A 20,695-nucleotide genomic window follows, 5' to 3' on the forward strand; every position below is an offset into this window, starting at 1 on the left:
AGAGCTGAATATATTTATAATGGGATATATTACAATGTCTCACTTCCTCTGAATATGTGTCCTGTCTCTCATGTCCTGGGATGGAGTTTACCACTTCTTCCTTCAGTGCATAAACTCTCCCAGTGGGTCAGGGAAATCCTATGGGTGATGGGATCTCCTTAGTCATGGAAAAATCCTACCTTAGTCTGATTTATCCCAGCCTGGGTCCTGATCCCTGAGGGAGGAGATCCTGTTGAGGGTCTCCTGAATGTTCCTACTTCATCCTGATCTTCCAGTAGAGGTGACATCTCTGAAGGAAAAGTCTGATGCATACACAAAACTAATTATATCCACCCAGCTTCCCAGTGAAGAGGGGTGGATCAAAACCTCCTCACAACTCAAAAAGAGAAAACACTTCTTCAAGCCAAAAAAACCTATCTCTGAAGTGATGTTGTCATTTAATCTTGCCTGTTTTCTGACCTAGAAGGAGGGCTTACAGGTCTCCAGCTCTTGTCCCCTGGATCCAGAAAGATACACCAAAGGGTACAGAAAGACCTTCACCAAAAAGTACAAGGTTTCACCCTAGTTCGCGTCAAAATTAGAAAAAACTCTTAAAACAGTCTCACTCAAAAGGAGGCAAGCCCTTACAGGCAGGGAGTGCACTGCTAGGGATCTCCTCAGCAAACAAGGTTTGAGTGGGGTAGACACGCCTCACTTAACTCGCGGGAAAATCATAATCAGCTCCTTACTCCTCGAAAGCTAAATCAAACTGAGTACACAACTCCTACTCCTATCCCCTCAAACAAACCAAGACTTCCAATCACAGTCAGTCTCAAGAGGAGGGGCTGAACAGGACTGTGATCTCCCACTAAGCTGTAACTTCTGTGGACAGGGACCTAGGGCTGTCTAGTGGCCAACCAAGGGGTTTATCACATTTTCAACAACAAAACATATTACAAATTCTGGGGGGGTTAAACAATAGTTATGTTTAAAAAGTCTTAAGATATACTGATTCAGTCAGGGTTCACAGGCTTATACAACAGTGTCATGATGTGGGATAGTGAGTCCTTGTGCCACTGTTAAGTTTGCACAAACTATCTTGAGCAAGCACAAGATAGGCTTCAGCAAGTGGCGGCTGATAACCATGGAATAGATCTTCTGCCTAGCCAGGCCCTTTCCCCTTAGGTTGCCCACAGGTTTTGGCGGCCAGGTGCAAAGGTGATAATGGTATTTTATTTATTTTTTATTTATTTAGCATTTTTTTATATACCGAGGTATAGCATAGTTGCCTTCACTCCGGTTTACATACAGAACAACTTGTTACATTGAAAGAATTTAAACTTTAAATTTAACAATAGTGGGAAATGGAACCAAAAAGAAGAGGTATGAACAAAAAACATAGTGTAAACAGGGTAGATACACTGAATAGATAGGCAGAGATAACTGGGTTCTTCAAAAAGGAGGCATCAGTGGCTTGAATCAGTAGAGATTGTCCAAATGGAATATTTAGAGTTGGCGGATAATGGGATTATAGTATAAAGTCATTGAGAGTTGTCCTTAAGAGTATGGTTGAGAAGCCAAGACTTTAGGTCTTTTTTGAAGGATTTTAAGTTTTCTTGCGTGGTGAGGAAGTGGGGTAGTGAATTCCATAGTTTTGGTCCGATGATGGAGAAGGCTCTGTTTCTGGTGGAGGATAGTTTGGCATTTGGGAGTGAGGGAATCACAAGTTGAAGTTTACTAGAAGTTCTTGTTGTGCGTTGAGGGCGAAGTATGTGTAAAATGTCATCAAAGGCAGTGTAGTCGGTTTTGTAGATTGCATTGTGGATCAATGGTAGGCAAGGTCAGTGGCCAAGCTGAGGTTGAGATGAACAGAGAGCAAAGTGAATCCAAATTCCTATCTGAGGTCAACGCAGGCTGAGAGTGAAGCAAAATTAAGATCCAATTCGAGGTCAAGACAGGCTGAGAGTAAAGCAAGTGAAAGTGGACAAAGTCCCTCATGAGAGGCTTCTAAGAAAACTAAAAAGTCATGGGATAGAAGGCAATGTCCTTTCATGGATTACAAACTGGTTACAACACAGGAAATAGAAAGTAGGATTAAATGGTCAATTTTCTCAGTGGAAAAGGGTAAACAGTGAAGTGCCTCAGGGATCTATACTTGGACCGGTGCTTTTCAATACATATATAAATGATATGGAAAGGAATACGACGTGTGAGGTTATCAAATTTGTGGATGATACAAAATTATTCAGAGTAGTTAAATCACAAGAGGATTGTGATACATTACAGGAGGACCTTGCAAGACTGGAAGATTGGGCATCCAAATGGCAGATGAAATTTAGTGTGGACAAGTGCAAGGTGTAGCATATAGGGAAAAATAACCCTTGCTGTAGTTATACGATGTTAGGTTCCATATTAGGAGCTACCACCCAGGAAAAAGATCTAGGCATCACAGTGGATAATACTTTGAAATCGTCGGCTCAGTGTGCTGCGGCAGTCAAAAAAGTAAACAGAATGTTAGGAATTATTAGGAAGCGAATGGTTAATAAAACGGAAAATGTCATAATGCCTCTGTATCGCTCCATGGTGAGTCCGCACCTTGAATACTGTGTGCAATTCTGGTTGCAGCATCTCAAAAAAGATATAGTTGCGATGGAGAACGTACAGAGAAGGGCAACCAAAATGATAAAGGGAATGGAACAGCTCTCCTATGAGGAAAGGCTGAAGAGGTTAGGGCTGTTCAGCTTGGAGAAGAGATGGCTGAGGTGGGATATGATAGAGGTCTTTAAGATCATGAGAGGTCTTGAACGAGTAGATGTGAATCAGTTATTTACATTTTCAGATAATAGAAGGACCAGGGGGCATTCCATGAAATTAACAAGTAGCACATTTAAGACTAATTGGAGAAAACTCTTTTTAACTCAACACACAATTAAGCTCTGGAATTTGTTGCCAGAGGATGTGGTTAGTGCAGTTAGAGTAGCTGGGTTCAAAAAAGGTTTGGATAAGTTCTTGCAGGAGAAGTCAATTCACTGCTATTAATCAAGTTTACTTAGATAATAGCCACTGCTATTAATTGCATCAGTAGCATGGGATCTTCTTGGTGTTTGGGTACTTGCCAGGTTCTTGTGACCTGGTTTGGCCTCTGTTGGAAACAGGATGCTGGGCTTGATGGACCCTTGGTCTTACCCAGCATGGCAATTTCTTATGTTCTTATGGTTACTTTGGCTGCTTCCTATGATACACACTATGCTGACAGAGACATGTCTTTTCATAGCAACTCATGCCTGTGATTATGTTACTTATAGATTTCCTAAAATGCTCAAGATTTTATATATTACAATCATGAGCTGAGTTTCTTTATTAAAATTTCCTGGCCATGAAATCCTCCCTATAGCAGGTTTCAGGAACCTTCACTCCCCCATGCCCAACCCCAACCGCCCATGCTCACACTGCCGACCGCACTGCAATGCCGGCACCACAAGCATTTTCAAAACTCCCAGTTCTGTATTTGGCAGGGGGAGTATTATTTGCAGCTTTTCACTGGAAGTAACCCCCATGGCAAAACCCATGTGAAAACTACTCCACAGGGACAGCAAATGTCGTGGTGCTACAATTTGTGGAGGTGAGTTTCATAATCCTTAAGCCACCATCTTAGCCCTCTTCTAGTCACTAAATGCTTGCAAAAAATCCTACCAACCCCAAGAACTGCCTCAGATCTGTGGTTTTATGCAGATGTTGTAACATCTGTATGCTAAGTACACAGCACACATATGATAGCTGATAGCCAAGGTCTTCTGAACCTCTGGAGATACAGATTCTCCTGTGAGCTCATTGCCACTTTTCCATTCAATTAAAGGACTTGCCTGTGCATGCTTTAACAGCATGCATTCATGCTGAGGAATCCAGCAGAGGGTGTAGTGTGTCTTTAAAAGTAATTCATTAATCCATCAGTAGCTCATATCCAAGAATTGTCAGACACATAGTACGGGATTTTGCAACAGTTTGACCTTCTTTCCCCACATCAAGCAGCTTTTGAATACAGAAGTGCTATAAGTTCTCATATCGTGACCCTGTTTAGGAGTCAGCCGAAGAGCGAATAAATAACTCTTGTGGAAGCAGAGAGCGAAAATGCCTTGGCAGTGGATCTCAGCCCTCGCTTTGTTTCAGGTTTGCTTCCCTGCGCCCGCTCTCTGCGGGAAGCTGCTGCTGTGGCCTGCTGATGGCAGCCACTGGATAAATGTGAAAACAATGCTGGAGGAACTTGTGCGCAGGGGCCACGATGTGACAGTCTTGGTACATCCAGTCAACATACTCATTGATGTCACCAAACCATCACCTTTCAACTTTGAGGTTTTCCCAGTTCCGTATGGAAAAGACACAATGAAAGACTTCTTCGAGGACATTTTACATTTCTGGGTTTATGAATTGCCTTATATTTCATACTGGGATTCATTTGTAAAGCTGATGGAATTCTCAGCTAATATAACAACCTTCAACAGGCAGATCTGCAACAGTGTTGTGCTGAACAAGCAGCTGATGGAAAAGCTTAAAGCGATGGATTTTGATATTCTTCTCTCAGACCCTATAATTCCTTGTGGTGAATTGCTGGCTGAGATTTTTAAAATCCCTTTTGTGTATACTATCAGATTCTCCGCGGCTCAGACAATGGAAAGGCTTTGTGGGATGATTTCTGCCCCGTCCTCATATGTGCCTGCAACCATGTTGGCATTCACGGACGAGATGTCCTTCATGGAAAGGTTAAAAAACATGCTGTTTTATCTCTCTCAGGACGCACTGTTCTACCATTTCTTATGGGAAGAATGGAATCAATATTACACCAAAATTTTAGGTAAGATTTTAACTAATTAGGTCTGGGAAAAAGTGACTGTACATGAAATGAGACTTTCCAAGCGGAAGGCAAAGGCACCAAAGAAACATGTGGGCAATTATTTAACTCTAAATCACACTGTAAGCTCACATCTCAATCGTTATGAACCCAAACAACAAAGGTGCAACACATTTATACAGTATTTAGAAAATCCTTCATTCACTTTAATTGAAGAATATGGTATCAGCATAATGTAATGTGCTTGTGCCTTAATCTGTGCCTCTTCCAAGGCAATGGGCTGCAAGCAGTTTCAAAATGTAGTACAAAGGCTCGCAATCATTTACCAGGTCTACATAATTTTTTGTGATGCAGTTTTTTTGTCTAAGGCATAGTGATGTAGCCTAGTGGTAAGAGCAATGGACTGAAAACTCAGGGAAACCAAGTACAAATCCCACTGCCACTCTTTGTGACTTCTCTCTCTATTCAGTGATTCAGCCACACTACTGAATATAGACAGATAACTTAAAGATAGATAGATAACTTTAGGACAGCTCTACAGCATGACCAGAGTTAGCTGGATATGTTATTTGGCTAACTCTGAATATCTGAATAATTTATCCAGCTAACCTAACTCCTAGAAATGTCCCTACATTATCCAGCTAAATCTTACCCAGATAATGAACTATCTGGCTAAAGTTAGCTGGATAAGTGCCCAAAACATTCAAAAGTTGGTATTTATCCAGATAACTTGTGAGTTATCCGGCTAAATGTCTCTGAATATGGACCTCTTAGAAATTAAGGTTGACTTCAGGTAACAGGTCAGGTCTTCCATTCACAGTGCCAACTAGGGCTGGGGATGGTGTGGGGGCAGCGTTCACAGCCCCTCCACACCAGGATAGGGAGTGGAGAGGAGAGGGAGTCTCCGCTATCGCTCAGTCAAAGGTAACATCTACTGACTGGATCCAGGGTGCATGCACCCAGGGGCGGATTGGACTATCGGGGGATCGGGCATCCCCTGGTGTGCCGGTCGCTCTAGTCACGTGGTCTGCCGAGGAGGCTGTGACAGAGCCGCGCTCAGCAGACCATGTGGTATCTCTGGGGCTGGCCGGGGCGGCGAATCCCAGGGCCGGTCATCAGCGGGAATCCGCCCCTGCACGCACCCCAGATTCTGGAGAGACCTGCAGTCTGTGGCTCCTGGCCAGGGGCTGTTACCTCAAGGGCTGGGCTAGGGGTGAAGGTGATAAAACAGGGAAAGACCCCAGGTGATTTTGAATGAAGGCTCATTGAACCATAACCCAAAAAGGTTGCTTCCAATTGAGACAGAAGCCCAAATGAGCAGCAGGAAACTGTTGGATTAAAAAAAAACAAACAAAAAAAACCAGTTTGAAAGGTAGATCGATCAATAAACAGCAGGAAATACCTGCAAGACGAATAAGCTCTTCATTTAACAGGTTCCAATTTTGAAGACAAATATCAGCGAAGGTTCAGGTAGGAAGTGTTGAGAGTGAGACTGTTCCTGACCCCTGGTTTGCACCAGCAGGACTCAGCAGTTCAGTCTCACTTTAAATGCTTTTGTCCTGCATCTTTGCTTATATTTTCCCAGACATCCTGACTGTTGGCGATTTTTTTTTTTTTTCTGCATGGGATCTTACCAGTCAAAGCAGTGCACCGCAGTCACCAACCACGAGTCACTGACCAAAGATGCGCTGCATTTGTCACTCCCAAGAAACTGAAGGCTGGCTTGCCAGGGCCAGTCACCCATCGCCGCAGCCGTGCCTCCTAATATCCTGCTGAATGGCTTTAGGATCCTTCTGCCGCAGCCTGCCGTGGATAAGGATTTAGAAGTCAATTACTCAAGAGACGGGAAATGCAGAGAATCCCTGGCACGACAATTCCTGTATGCGAGCAGAAGAACAGTTTATGTGTCTAAAGGCAAAGTGGGAGGGGGACACAGATTAGAGTGACCCATCTCTCCTACTAATGCAAACTCTGGTGCTGCAATTTTTTGGAAATGGGTAAATAACATTTTTTATTTGCCCAAGCTTTCAAAATGAGAAAATAAGCAGAAGTTGTTGGGCAGTTTGGCACTGGTGCCTTCATATCTCTGATGTCGCAGTTTGAACAGCTTAAATTTAAAATTCCAGCATTTGTTTCAGCTCAGCGTACCTGTTTGATAGTTTCTTTTTATCTGTTATGTAATTTAAGATTGTTTCCCACATAGAATGCTAGATAGCTGTGGGTAATAACATATTTAAAATAACTAAAGTTTTCTCCCACTTAGGCCATGCTTGATGATATGGTAGGTCAATACTCAACAAGATAAATGCTCCTGAAGTTTCTTGAATACAGTTCTCCCTTCCATTCTGCTCTCTGTATTTAAAATGTATTTTGTATAGGAAGCTCCTGAAGACCTGGAGAAAACCAAAAACTTCTAACTCATGGTTGCAGAAAAATATTCTCTGCTGTCTATGCCTTCCTGGTGTGCCAGGAGGCAGATCCTCAAGCTTTGCTTAAAAATAAGAAAGAACTCTGTTGCCATAAATCCATTCCAGCAAAAGGCAACCTGCAGCTCCTGCCATAGCCTTGTCGGTTGCACATGCCTACTGTCCACTTTTTTAAAATGCAAAATTCTGGGTAGAGGGTAAAATGGTTGCTTCAGATAAGTTGCTGTTGGGGATGGGACACCTGGGCTGGCTCCTCGCATTTCAGTGGAGTCGCTGTGGGATGTCTGCCACAGGCCGTGAGAGATCTACGTAGTCTCATAGCTCTCAAACATTGACGGTATGGCTCCACGTCAAGAGGGGAAGGACTGAGCCCAGTCCTGCTTTCACTTCCATTTCATCTATGGACCCTATGGTTTCAGCTTCTTAAGAAGCAAACATCGAGATTATGCAATGAGAGCAAAAAGCAGAGCTGTCTCAGCCTGCACTTCTGCTATGGAGCTGTAAGGTCGCCTTTGGGTGGGGGAGTCCAGTTTAGGGAAGGCACTTTCTTCCATTTGGTAGTGGTGGCCGTGAATACATTTGGCATACCATGCTTTTGACCTGGACCGTGTCTTACACGGCTGGCAATGGTCGGAGATAAGATGAGATAAGCTGCAAGGGATTGTTGCGCTTTGTGTTCCAAGAAGACACACAGGCATTTAGCTGCTTTGCTTTCCTACTCTTGGGGAATAACAACACACAGCGCAGGAAGCAGGGGGAGAAAGGGCAGAAGGAAATTCTAGGAACCCTGTGCTGCTGTTAGCCACAGAGCTCACCAAATGACACTATTGCATGTGTATAATGCTTGCAAGAGGAAGAAGAGCAGAGGTGATGAAACGTGCTAAGTTGCTTTAATTTTAGGTCTCCATAACGCCACCACATCCTAGGCTCCACAGTGTTACAATTCAACTACTACTACTACTGATCAGGCAACCTTGGCCCCAAAAAGTAATTTTTAACATGCTGACATCTCACACACCTATTCATATCCTATCTATTTTAGGGCTTTTGGTGTTTAGCTCCATTCCAAAAGAATGCCCAAAGCAGCTTACAAAACGTATCACAAATAATACAAAGTTAAAATTTAAAACAATTTGATATAAGAACCAAACAAGGCTTAAACCAACAGACATAAGGTAAAAATAATATGTCACACGCAAAAATCATTGATACCATATAAGATACAATTCAGGATATTGATATTACTAAAAATGACTTCAGCTTGTAACAGTGATTTGATAAAAACAAAGATGGAAAACCCAATTACTGCTTTCCAGCGAGTTGCTGCACAGACTTAATATGTTAACGATAAATTGAATACCAACACAAGGGGAAACCAATGCCTATATAGCAGGCATACACCAGTTAATAAAAACACCTACTTTCCAATTTTGAGTATAAAATTAAAGAGTAGGCAAATAAACATGCCTTTAAAATCTTACAAAACCTCACATAATATTTAATAACACAGAGTTCCTTGGGGAGTACATTCTAAATTGTGGGAACAGCACAAGAAAACTTTTTCTTGCAAGTGCTCTATTGTCTTGCTTTAGATATAATTAGAGGGTATAATAAGTAATACGGCTTGGCTAGATCTGAAGGATCTAGACGGAGTGTAAAAGGAGAACGGTTTTTCAAATATTGAAGTCCTAAACTTTACAGAGCTTTGAATGCTAAAACCACTATCTTTTGTCCCATTCAGGCATTTTATCTTGCTTCTTTGTACTTCCAGCTCAGGGAATCAGGGCTGGGATCTGGCACCAAAGGCTTTAATCACAACTTCTGTTTCCATATCCCCCTCCTTGCCCATAACATACCTAGCCTGGTGATTGCAACGATGTTCCTGGGTCCTGGGTCAGGGCCATGCATCAGGGCTCTAATCATAGGTCCCGAATCCAGCCACTAGGTGTCACCGTTTAGCAATGACCATGGTTCCCTCTCCCAGGGGCTGTAGATGCTGTTTCCAGCCCCAGCCAAGTGGGGGAGCAGAATACCTGACTCAGGGTTCAAACCAGACAACTTTTGCATGGCCATCCACAGCACTTGCCGCCTCAGCCTCAGGGCTGGCCTAAAACCATTATCTTAAAGTGGATATGGGCATCTATAGGGAGTCAATGTAGCTCTCTCGATCAGGTTTAATATGCTCTTAGAATTTTAGACTAGCCACTACACAAGCTGATGCTTTTTTGGATTTGCTGGAGTTTATAAATACTTTTCTAAGGAAGAATGTTACAACAATCCACTCTGAGTAGGTCCTCCTAATTAGTTAGACTCTGAGACATATTTTTATAAATTCAATTATTTTTTTCCTTGACGTGTTAGCCTATTTCATTGCCTCTTCTCTTCTCGCTGTTAATTTTTTTCCAGTAGTTAAGTGATTTGCTTCTTCTGCAGGATACTGAGTATAATGCTACAGTGCTATAATGCATGCTACAATGATAAGATAGCTTGATACATACCTGTAACAACAAATGGAGTAGTTGTGGTTGTCATTTTGGTAGTGGAGGCTAAAAAGATAAGAACATAAGAAATATCATATTAGGTTAAACCAATGATTCATAGAACCCTGACATCCTGTCTCAGATAGTGACCAATCCAGGTCACTTGGAAGAAGTACCCAGCAGATCATAATGAGTTGGCGTTCCCTAAACATATTTTATTTATTTTAAAAAATGTATATCCCACCTCTTCAAGGTTTGAAGCAGCTTACAGGATCACATTCATAATATACTCCTGGGGGAATTCTGTGCTATTGCGGAGCACAGAATTTGCACAGAATTCCCCTCCTGCGCAGAATTTCCAATTTCTGTTCAGAATTTGGAGCAGGACCTGGCGTGCCACGAATGGACCCCATCCCACTGCAGCAAAGATGGAGCAGATTCCAGCATGCTGTGAGCAGAGCCCATTCCTTTCACAGTGAAGAAAAGCAGGCCCAGGCCTGCTGCATCCATGCGAAGAGGGAGAAGACTGCAGCATGCTACACTGTGGCAAGGAGGGAGAAGGCCATGGTGTGCTGTGAGTGGAGTGCATCCCACTCGTGGCAAAGATGGTGCAGGTCCTGGCATGCCGCAAGCATAGCCCATCTCACTCGCGGTGAAGATGGAGATGCAAGTCCTGGTGTGCCGCGAGCGGAGCAGGCTCCAGTGAGAATGAGTCTAAGTGTGGAGGTTGTTTGTATGAGAGACTGCAAGGCTGTGTGTAGAAGTGTATGTGTGTGTGTGTGTGTGTGTGTGTATATGTGTGTGTGAGAGAGAGAGCATGAGTGAGGGTGTGTGTGTGTGTGCCAGACCGAAGGAGTCTTTGTGAAGAGATTGTGAAGGAATGTGTGAGAGATTGGGCGCTGGTGTGGACGAAAAAAGGAATGCGTGTATGTGGTAGAGTGAGGGTGCTTGTTTGTGAGAGAAGGAGCCTGTGTGAAGGGATGTGTGTGTGTGTGTGTGTGTGTGTATGTGTGTGTGAGACAGAGAGACAAAGAGGGAGTCTGTGTGTAAGGGGTGTGTGAGAGAGAGAAAGGTAGCCTGTGTGAGGGTGTATGCATGAGAGAGAGGGAGCCTGTATGAGTGTGTGTGTGTGTGTGTGTGTGTGCGCAAGAGAGAGCGCCTGTGTGTGTGAGAGAGAGGGACAGAGGGAGCCTGTGTGAGGGGCAGTACTGAGATAGGGGTCAAACTCTAGGAGTGGAGGTAGAGTGGAAGGGATGAGCCTAGTGGGAAAGGGCAGAGATAATGGAGAGTGGAGGAATTGGGGAGCTTGAAAAGGCAAAGTAAAGGAGTCTGACCAGGGGAAGAGGGAGGAAGGGTCATTCTTACAATGCAGTTCTAGGGAAATTCTGCTCAAAATATATTAAACTCTGTATAATTACTTTTTTCTGTATTACATTTTAAATTAATTACTTAAAGACAGTCTTGTATATTGTGTTATTTTGACCAATATAAAGTAGGCACAATTTTTGTGCATAGAATTTAAAATTTTGTATGCAGAATTTTCAAATTTTTCTGCAGAATTCCCCCAGGAGTAATAATAATTTAACAGACTAGGACATTGCTCAGTGCACTTATAATAATTAAACAACATCCATCAATAATATGTGCTAAAAAAATCATAGAGCAAAGGAAGAGTCCAAAAATCATCAACTGTCAATGTTCTATACTGAAAGCCTCTCTAACATTTATGTTTTCAATGCTTTCTTGAAGCTGAGCTTGTCTGAAATTAATTTAACTTCTACTATGAGCGAATTCCATAATAAGGGAACTGCCATGGAGAAGGCACATTCCCTTGTTTCAACCAAGTGTGCAAGTTTTATAGAGTGAGTTTCCAGCAAGTCTACAGAGTAATAGATTTTCTGAATTGTGCAACACTGGCACGTTTGCACTTTATCCACCAGTGGACTGATAGCCAATATAGGGATAATAAAATGGGAGTGATATAAATATAGAAACTACTTCCAGTTAGCAAACTAGCTATGGAATTTTGGATGATTTTCAATGCCCTGATGATATAATTAGGAAGACCAGTAAACAGGGCAGTGCAATAATCCAGTATGGGAAATATAAGTATTTATTTTATTTATTTCCATATTTGTATCCCAGCTATAATGAGAACATGGGCAGGATATAAATATAAATAATTGCAATGAGGAGCGAAAAGTATTGTAATCAAGGAGTGGTTTAAGCCTCCACTCCTCCTCTATACCGATATTCTTGGGTACATCATATCGGTTTACATATAACTGAATGGAAAAATACAAAAAAAGATTCTTAGTTTGAAGAAGGCATATTTAGTAAAGGATTTAATAGGAACATGCATAGACAAAGATGAATTAAGCATCACTCCAAGATCATGAACAATACTCTTGATAGGTAGTGAATGAGTTGTGATTTCATTCGTGGGAGGGCCCCGCGAGCTGCCTCACTTCCCTGAACACTGCTGAACCCAAACACCACCTGCTTCAGTGTGGCCTGGACGCCGTTGATCCATGCTGCTGCTTCCCGAGGCCTGAAATGCTGCTGCTCCAGCTGATGCCAGCCTGGTTGCCACTCCTGCTTTTTGCATGGCCTAAAATGCTGCCAGCATTCTCCAATGTGGCACATGCCTCTGCTCTCAATTTAAAGGAACCGCGGTGGGAAAAGCCCCGCAGCCCCTCCTGAAGACGTCCTTCCTTGCAGCCCTATAAAAAGGCTGTTCAGTCTTTGCTCCTGGTCTTTGCAAGGGTCTTCAGTCCTGTTTTCTTCAGTTTCCTGTCTTCATCATTGGAGGTCCTCCATGTCTTCATCCCTGTGATGGTCCTGATTTCTCATCGTGTTCCTGATTCCTATGTCTTCTGAGTCCTGGTCAAGTCTTTGCCTTGTTCCTCAATCCAAGTCTTCATCTTGTTCTTGAATCCAAGCTTTCATCCTGTCCAGAGTCTTTATTACTGGTTCAAGTCTTCAGAAGTCCTTCCTAGTTCCTGAGTCTGAGTTCCAAGTTCCAAGTTCCAGAATCTGAAGTCTGCATTCCTGAGTCCGAGTCTGAGTTCCAAATTCCTGAGTCCGAAGCCTGAATCTGAATTCCTGAGTCTGAGTCTAAATCTGGGTTCCTGAATCCTGTCCTTGGTCTTCGGAGTTCTTGTTCCAGCTTCCATCTTATTCCAAGTCTGATTCCAGTGTCTGCGCCGCTATTATTGTGGTCTGCGATGAGCCCATGGGTTGTGTAGGGTGTGCAGCGGTGCCAGTTTTTCTCAGAGCTTTCATCATCTTTCCAAGTCCTGAGCCTTCATCGGTCCTCACTTACAATCCACTTCCAAGTGGCAGTCCAAAAGGGCTTTCGAGTGGCCGGAGGTTTACCCCAGAGACCAGCATTGAGTTCCTAGTGTGTGTTGGACATCTAAGAGTTCCTGTTTCTGAGTCAAGTTTTCCTGTTTCCAAGTCAAGAATATTCCTGTTTCAGCATAGCCTGATGCATTTGCCTGCCAGTGGTGTGGACCACAGCCAGCTCCAGGGTTGCACAGGTCACGTCACAGCACAGGGGCTCACGCTCAAGTCCAACTCTGAGCGCTGTGTGTGCTCACAATAGATTGTGAAGGCCATGCGCTCAGTGAACTTGTCCTCGCAATGGCCCTTCCATGCCTTGACTCTTGTTCCTTCCTGAGTTTTTTTTTTTTTTTTTGCTTACGACCCACAGGAGATGCCAGCATCCAGATTTTTGTTCAAGTTCTTCAACCTTGCCTTTAATGTGTTCCACGCTATGTCTTCATCCAAATAATGCAGCCATGTCTTTGTCCAAGATGTCTTCGTCCAAGCCTGTAGCTATGTCTTTGTCCAGTTTGTCCTGTATGATTTCTCTATTCAGTTTCTGAAACCAAGTATCATTAGATCCTATGTCCCTTCTAAAGCCGAGCAGAAGGGGCTTGCCGGAGGGACTTTGAGGGGGAGGTATTGTGATCCACTAGTGGGAGGGCCCCAAGAATGGCCTCACTCACCTGAATGCTGCTGAAATGCCTCTGAAATGCCGCTGAAATACCTGCTTCAGTGCAGTCCAGACACCGCCGATCCATACTGCCGCTCCCCGCAGCCTGAAATGCCGCTGCTCTACCTGATGCCAGCCTGGTTGCTGCTCCTGCTTCTTGTGTGGCTTAACACCACTGGCATTCACCGACGCGGCACGCATCTGTGCTCTCAATTTAAAGGGACCGTGGCAGGAAAAGCCCTTTTGCCCTCCTGATGACGTCCTGCCTGCAGCCCTATGAAAGGACTCTTCAGTCTTTGCTCCTGGCCTTCACAAGGATCTTCAATCCTGTGGTCTTCTGTTGCCTGTCTTCATCTTTGAAGATTCTCCATGTCTTCATCCCTGTGATGTTCCTGGTCTCTCATCATGTTCCTATTTACTGTGTCTTATGAGTCCTGGTCAAATCTTCACCTTCTCCTGAATCCAAACCTTCGTCCTGTCCAGAGTCTTTAGAGGAGTCTCTATTGCCTTATATTGTGAGCTCTCTGGGGACCAGGAAATACATCCAGACTGGAATGTAATCTGCTTTGAAGCCTCTAAAAGGCAGAATATAAATAAATAACACAAAGCCCTTAAAATAGTGACTCAGAACCAATATAGCAAACCTGCCATTCCAAAACAGCATGAACTAACATAAGAATATGCAATACTGGATCAGACCAAGGGTCCATCAAGCCTAGCATCCTGTTTCCAACAGTGACCAATCCAGGCCATAAGAACCTGGCAAGTACCCAAAAACTAAGTCTATTCCATGTTACCATTGCTAATGGCAGTGGCTATTCTCTAAGTGAACTTAATAGCAGGTAATGGACTTCTCCTCCAAGAACTTATCCAATCCTTTTTTAAACACAGCTATACTAACTGTACTAACCACATCCTCTGGCAACAAATTCCAGAGTTTAATTGTGCGTTGAGTGAAAAAAAACTTTCTCTGATTAGTTTTAAATGTGCCACATGCTAACTTCAGGGAATGCCCCCTAGTCTTTCTATTATCCGAAACAGTAAATAACCGATTCACATTTACCTGTTCTAGACCTCTCATGATTTTAAACACCTCTATCATATCCCCCCTCAGCCGTCTCTTCTCCAAGCTGAAAAGTCCTAACCTCTTTAGTCTTTCCTCATAAGGGAGCTGTTCCATTCCCTTTATCATTTTGGTCGCCTTTCTCTGTACCTTCTCCATCGCAACTATATCTTTTTTGAGATGTGGCAACCAGAATTGTACACAGTATTCAAGGTGCGGTCTCACCATGGAGCGATACAGAGGCATTATGACATTTTCCGTTTTATTCACCATTCCCTTTCTAATAATTCCCAACATTCTGTTTGCTTTTTTGACTGCCGCAGCACACTGAACCGACGATTTCAATGTGTTATCCACTATGATGCCTAGATCTCTTTCTTGGGTTGTAGCACCTAATATGGAACCTAACATTGTGTAATTATAGCATGGGTTATTTTTCCCTATATGCAACACCTTGCACTTATCCACATTAAATTTTATCTGCCATTTCGATGCCCAATTTTCCAGTCTTGCAAGGTCCTCCTGTAATGTATCACAATCCTCTTCTGATTTAACTACTCTGAATAATTTTGTATCATCCGCAAATTTGATAACCTCACTCGTCGTATTCCTTTCCAGATCATTTATATATGTATTGAAAAGTACAAGTCCCAATACAAGAATCTGTATGAAAAAGCAATACTGCAAATATTCCAGATGTTCCTGAACCACCAACACATCTTCTAGTGGAGAAATGGAACTAGCTGGACTATCCCTACACAGAATCTGAACATTAGCAGAATATGTTACCTCAGTCACATCCACAGAAGACAGATCCTCAGAAAAAGGGATCATACATTAGAAATAGAAATATACAGACAAAAACTGAGTTCTTCTTTGTTCTGCTGTTCATTCCAGTTTCACACTCTCCCCTCTTACTGTTTTTTGCAGATAGGATGGGAAGAGGAACAAGAGGAGAGGAGGGGCAGGATTAAGAAGCAGAGGACTCTACTTTGCACAGTACTCTGACTGCTTCAGGTTCAAACCCCCAAACTCCATCCCCTCCTGGTCCTTGCATATTGCTTGGAAGTGGAGGGGCTGGAGCAGAGAGCTGTTCTCTGCTATCTGAGATTCGGGGCACTGGCCAATAGAGTCATTGGGGCAGAGCCCTGTGAGCTCTTGCAGTGGGCACCATGTTATTCCCGCAGGTAAAAGCAGCCCTGTTGATGATGTCACCTTGGACTTGACACCTGGGGCAGCCACCCCAACTCCAAGTCCGTGCCCTGGTACCTGAAGACTGAAGGGTGGCCAGTGTAATGTTGGTTTTTAAAAAGGATTCCAGCGGTGATCTGAGAAACCACAGATCAGTGAGTCTGATGTCACTGCTGGGAAAAATGGTTGAAACTATTCTAAAGAACAAACTTGCTGAACATATAGATAGGCATCGTGTAATGGGATAAAGTTAACATGGATTTAGCCAAGGGAAGTCTTGCCTCACCAATAAATAATAATAAATAAATAAACATATAGATAAAGGCAGGGCCCGATTTAGGAATAGACAACATTGGCATGTGCCTTGGGTGCCAAGTTCTGAAGATACCTGAAAACTGGAATTCCTCCAATGTTCTCTGATTTCCAGGGAAAGCTTCCCCCACCCTAAGTTATTTGCCTATGGGCACCATAATTTTAAATCCGGCCCCTGATAAAGGTGAGCCAGTTGATACAGTGTATCTGGATTTTCAGAAAGTGTCTGACAAACTTCCTCATGAGAGATTCTTGAGGATATTAGAAAGTCATGGGATAAGTGGCAGTGTCCTATTGTGGATTGGGAACTGGTTAAAAGAGAAAACAGAGTAGGCCTAAATGGTCAATTTCTCAATGGAGAAATGTGAATAGTGGCGTGCCCCAGGGGTCTGTACTAGGACCACTGCTTTTTAACATATTCATAAATGACCTAGAGTTGGGAATGAGTGAGGTGATAACATTTGCTGATGAAACAAAATTATTCAAAGTTGTTAAATCACAAGAGGATTGTGAGAAATTGCAAGAGGACCTTGCATGACTGGGAAACTGAGCATCCAAATGGCAGATGAAATTTAATGTGGACAAGTGCAAAGTGACACATGTAGGGAAGAGCAACCAGAATTATAGTTACACAATGCATTGCTATCTTGCATTGTGTAACTATAATTCTGGTTGTCACCACCCAAGAAAAGGATCTAGGTGACATTGTGAATAATATGTTGAAATCTTCTGTGGTGGTCAAGAAAGCAAATAGAATGCTAGGAGTTATTAGGAAAGGAATGGAGAAAAAAACACAGAATATCGTAATGCCTCTATTTTACTCCATGGTGCAAAAGCACCTTGATTATTGTGTTCTGTTCTCATCACCACATCTCAAAAATGATGTAATAGACTTAGAAAAGATACAGAGAAGGGCGATCAAAATGATAACGGGGATGAAATGATTACCCTACAAGGAAATTCTAAAGAAGTTAAGGTTCTTCAGCTTGGAGAAGAGACAGCTGAGGGGAGATATGAGAAAATAATGAGTAGAGAGAAATGTGTAAATGCAAATCAGTTGTTTACTCTTTTAAAAACTACAAGGCTGGAGGATATTCTGTGACGTTACCAGGTGATACATATAAGATAAACAGGAGAAAATATTTTTTTTGCTTAATGCATAATTAAACTCTGGAATTTGTTCACAGAGGATGTGGTAAAAGCTGTAGTTTGTTTAAAAAAGGTTTGATAAAGTTCCTGGAAGAAAAGTCCATAAACCATTATTAAGGTGGACTTGGGGAAATGCGTGGCTTATCCCTGAGTTAAGCAACATGGAATCTAGCTATCTTTTAGGGATCCTGCCAGATACTTGTGACCTATATTTTCCTTTTTTGGAAACAGGATACTGGGCTTGCTGGACCTTTGGTCCTTTGGAAAATCTTATGTTCTTATGATTCAGCAGGCTTCTAAAGGCAATTAATGATTGCTGGATCTAGCTACTGATTAGCCACACTTTTGGTCCATGTTCTAATGTCAACTAATGTTCATTGAATATGCTTCTGGTTGGCCAGAGGAAATATTCCATAATCTAACTTCAAATTGTGCTGTATGAATGTTGCAGCTGGCACTCGTGTTTCCATTTCTAATTAAGACTTAATACTTGCATGAATGAAAATGCTGCTAATTCAGGTACTAGAGATAAATACTGCATCAGTTCTAGCTTGTAGTCTAGTTTCCATACTTTGTGCCACTTACAGGTTAATTTTTAAATCCATTTAACACATAACACTTAGCTTTATGCATATAATTGGCTCTTACAAATAGACCACAGCTCTGTGTGCATAAACGTATCTGTGCGGATGGTATGCATCCTAGGGTTCTGAAGGAACTAAAAAATGAAATTTCTGATCTGTTAGTTAAAATTTGTAACCTAACATTAAAATCATCCATTGTCCCTGAAGACTGGAGGGTGGCCAATGTAACCCCAATATTTAAAAAAGGCTCCAGGGGCGATCCAGGTAACTATAGACCAGTGAGCCTGACTTCAGTGCCGGGAAAAATAGTGGAAACTATTCTCAAGAACAAAATTGTAAAGCATATAGAAAGACATGGTTTAATGGAACATAGTCAACATGGATTTATCTAAGGGAATTCTTGACTAACAAATCTGCTTCATTTTTTTTGAAGGGGTTAATAAACATGTGGATAAAGGTGAACCGGTAGATGTAGTGTATTTGGATTTTCAGAAGGCGTTTGACAAAGTCCCTCATGAGAGGCTTCTACGTAAACTAAAAAGTCATGGGATAGGAGGCGATGTCCTTTCATGGATTACAAGCTGGTTAAAAGACAGGAAACAGAGAGTAGGATTAAATGGTCAATTTTCTCAGTGAAAAAGGGTAAACAAACAGTGGAGTGCCTCAGGGATCTGTACTTGGACCGGTGCGTTTCAATATATATATAAATGATCTGGAAAGGAATACGACGAGTGAGGTTATCAAATTTGCAGATGATACAAAATTATTTAGAGTAGTTAAATCACAAGCAGACTGTGATACATTGCAGGAGGACCTTGCAAGACTTGAAGATTGGGCATCCAAATGGCAGATGAAATTTAATGTGGACAAGTGCAAGGTGTTGCATATAGGGAAAAATAACCCTTGCTGAAGTTACACGATGTTAGGTTCCATATTAGGAGCTACCACCCAGGAAAAAGATTTAGGCATCATAGTGGATAATACTTTAAAATCGTCAGCTCAGTGTGCTGCAGCAGTCAAAAAAGCAAATAGAATGTTAGGAATTATTAGGAAGGGAATGGTTAATAGAACGGAAAATGTCATAATGCATCTATATCGCTCCATGGTGAGACCACACCTTGAATACGGTGTACAATTCTGGTCGCCCCATCTCAAAAAAGATATAGTTGCGATGGAGAAGGTACAGAGAAGGGCAACCAAAATGATAAAGGGGATGGAACAGCTTCCCTATGAGGATAGGCTGAAGAGATTAGGGCTGTTTAGCTTGGAGAAGAGACGGCTGAGGGGGGATATGATAGAGGTCTTTAAGATCATGAGAGGTTTTGAACGAGTAGATGTGACTCGGTTATTTTCACTTTCGAATAATAGAAGGACTAGGGGGCATTCCATGAAGTTAGCAAGTAGCACATTTAAGACTAATCGGAGAAAATTCTTTTTCACTCAACACCCAATAAAGCTCTGGAATTTGTTGCCAGAGGATGTGGTTAGTAGGGATGTGAATCATTTTTTGACGATTTAAAATATCGTCCGATATATTTTAAATCGTCAAAAATCGTTAGGGTCACGATACAATACCAATTCCCCCGATTTATCGTCAAAAAATCGTAAATCGGGGGAAGGGGGAGGGCAGGAAAACCGGCACACTAAAACCCCTTAAAACCCACCCCCGACCCTTTAAATTAAATCCCCCACCCTCCCGAACCCCCCCCCCCAATGCCTTAAATTACCTGGGGGTCCAGCGGCACACTAAAACACCCTAAAACCCACCCCCGGCACACTAAAACCCCCTAAAACCCACCCCGACCCTTTAAATTAAATCCCCCACCCCAAATGCCTTAAATTACCTGGGGGTCCGTAGCGGCGGTCCATAGCTTAAATTACCCCCGGGTCCGTAGCTAAATCGGGGGAAGGGGGAGAGCAGGAAATCCGGCACACTAAATCGTGGTGTCTTCAGCCGGCGCCATTTTGCAAAATGGCCGCCGCAAAATGGCGGCGGCCATAGACCAATACGATTCGACGCAGGAGGTCGTTCCGGACCCCCGCTGGACTTTTGGCAAGTCTTGTGGGGGTCAGGAGGCCCCCCAAGCTGGCCAAAAGTTCCTGGGGGTCCAGTGGGGGCCCTGGAGCGATCTCCTGCCGCAAATCGTTTCCGTACGGAAAATGGCGCCGGCAGGAGATCGACTGCAGGAGGTCGTTCAGCGAACCCTCGCTGAACGACCTCCTGCAGTCGATCTCCTTCCGTATGGAAAATGGCGCCGGCCATACGTGTATGGCCGGCGCCATTTTCCATACGGAAATGATTCGCGGCAGGAGATCGCTCCAGGGCCCCCACTGGACCCCCAGGAACTTTTGGCCAGCTTGGGGGGGCCTCCTGACCCCCACAAGACTTGTCAAAAGTCCAGCGGGGGTCCGGAACTACCTCCTGCGTCGAATCGTATTGGTCTATGGCCGCCGCCATTTTGCGGCAGCCATTAGTGTGCCGGATTTCCTGCTCTCCCCCTTCCCCCGATTTAGCTACGGACCCGGGGGTAATTTAAGCTACGGACCGCCGCTACGGACCCCCAGGTAATTTAAGGCATTTGGGGTGGGGGATTTAATTTATAGGGTCGGGGTGGGTTTTAGTGTGCCGGGGGTGGGTTTTAGGGGGTTTTAGTGTGCCGCTGGA

At 43.2% G+C, this 20,695-nt stretch overlaps 1 protein-coding gene across 6 annotated transcripts in view; it reads left to right on the forward strand.

The window, feature by feature from the left end:
- LOC115090941 (UDP-glucuronosyltransferase 2A1-like) overlaps positions 1 to 20,695 on the forward strand; it is a 195,930-nt gene that overhangs the window by 96,206 nt on the left and 79,029 nt on the right. Inside the window, exon 1 of one of the 6 annotated variants that reach the window (XM_029600663.1) lies at positions 4,002 to 4,828. The exons of the other annotated variants lie outside the window; for them this stretch is intronic. Within the exon in view, the coding sequence (XP_029456523.1) occupies positions 4,108 to 4,828 (721 nt within the window). The 5' untranslated portion in view covers positions 4,002 to 4,107. Of the gene's footprint in view, positions 1 to 4,001; positions 4,829 to 20,695 lie in introns of those variants that run through there. 6 annotated transcript variants of the gene reach the window in all.

This window comes from Rhinatrema bivittatum, chromosome 1 (genome assembly GCF_901001135.1).
Source record: "Rhinatrema bivittatum chromosome 1, aRhiBiv1.1, whole genome shotgun sequence".
In the NCBI taxonomy this organism is placed as follows: domain Eukaryota; kingdom Metazoa; phylum Chordata; class Amphibia; order Gymnophiona; family Rhinatrematidae; genus Rhinatrema; species Rhinatrema bivittatum.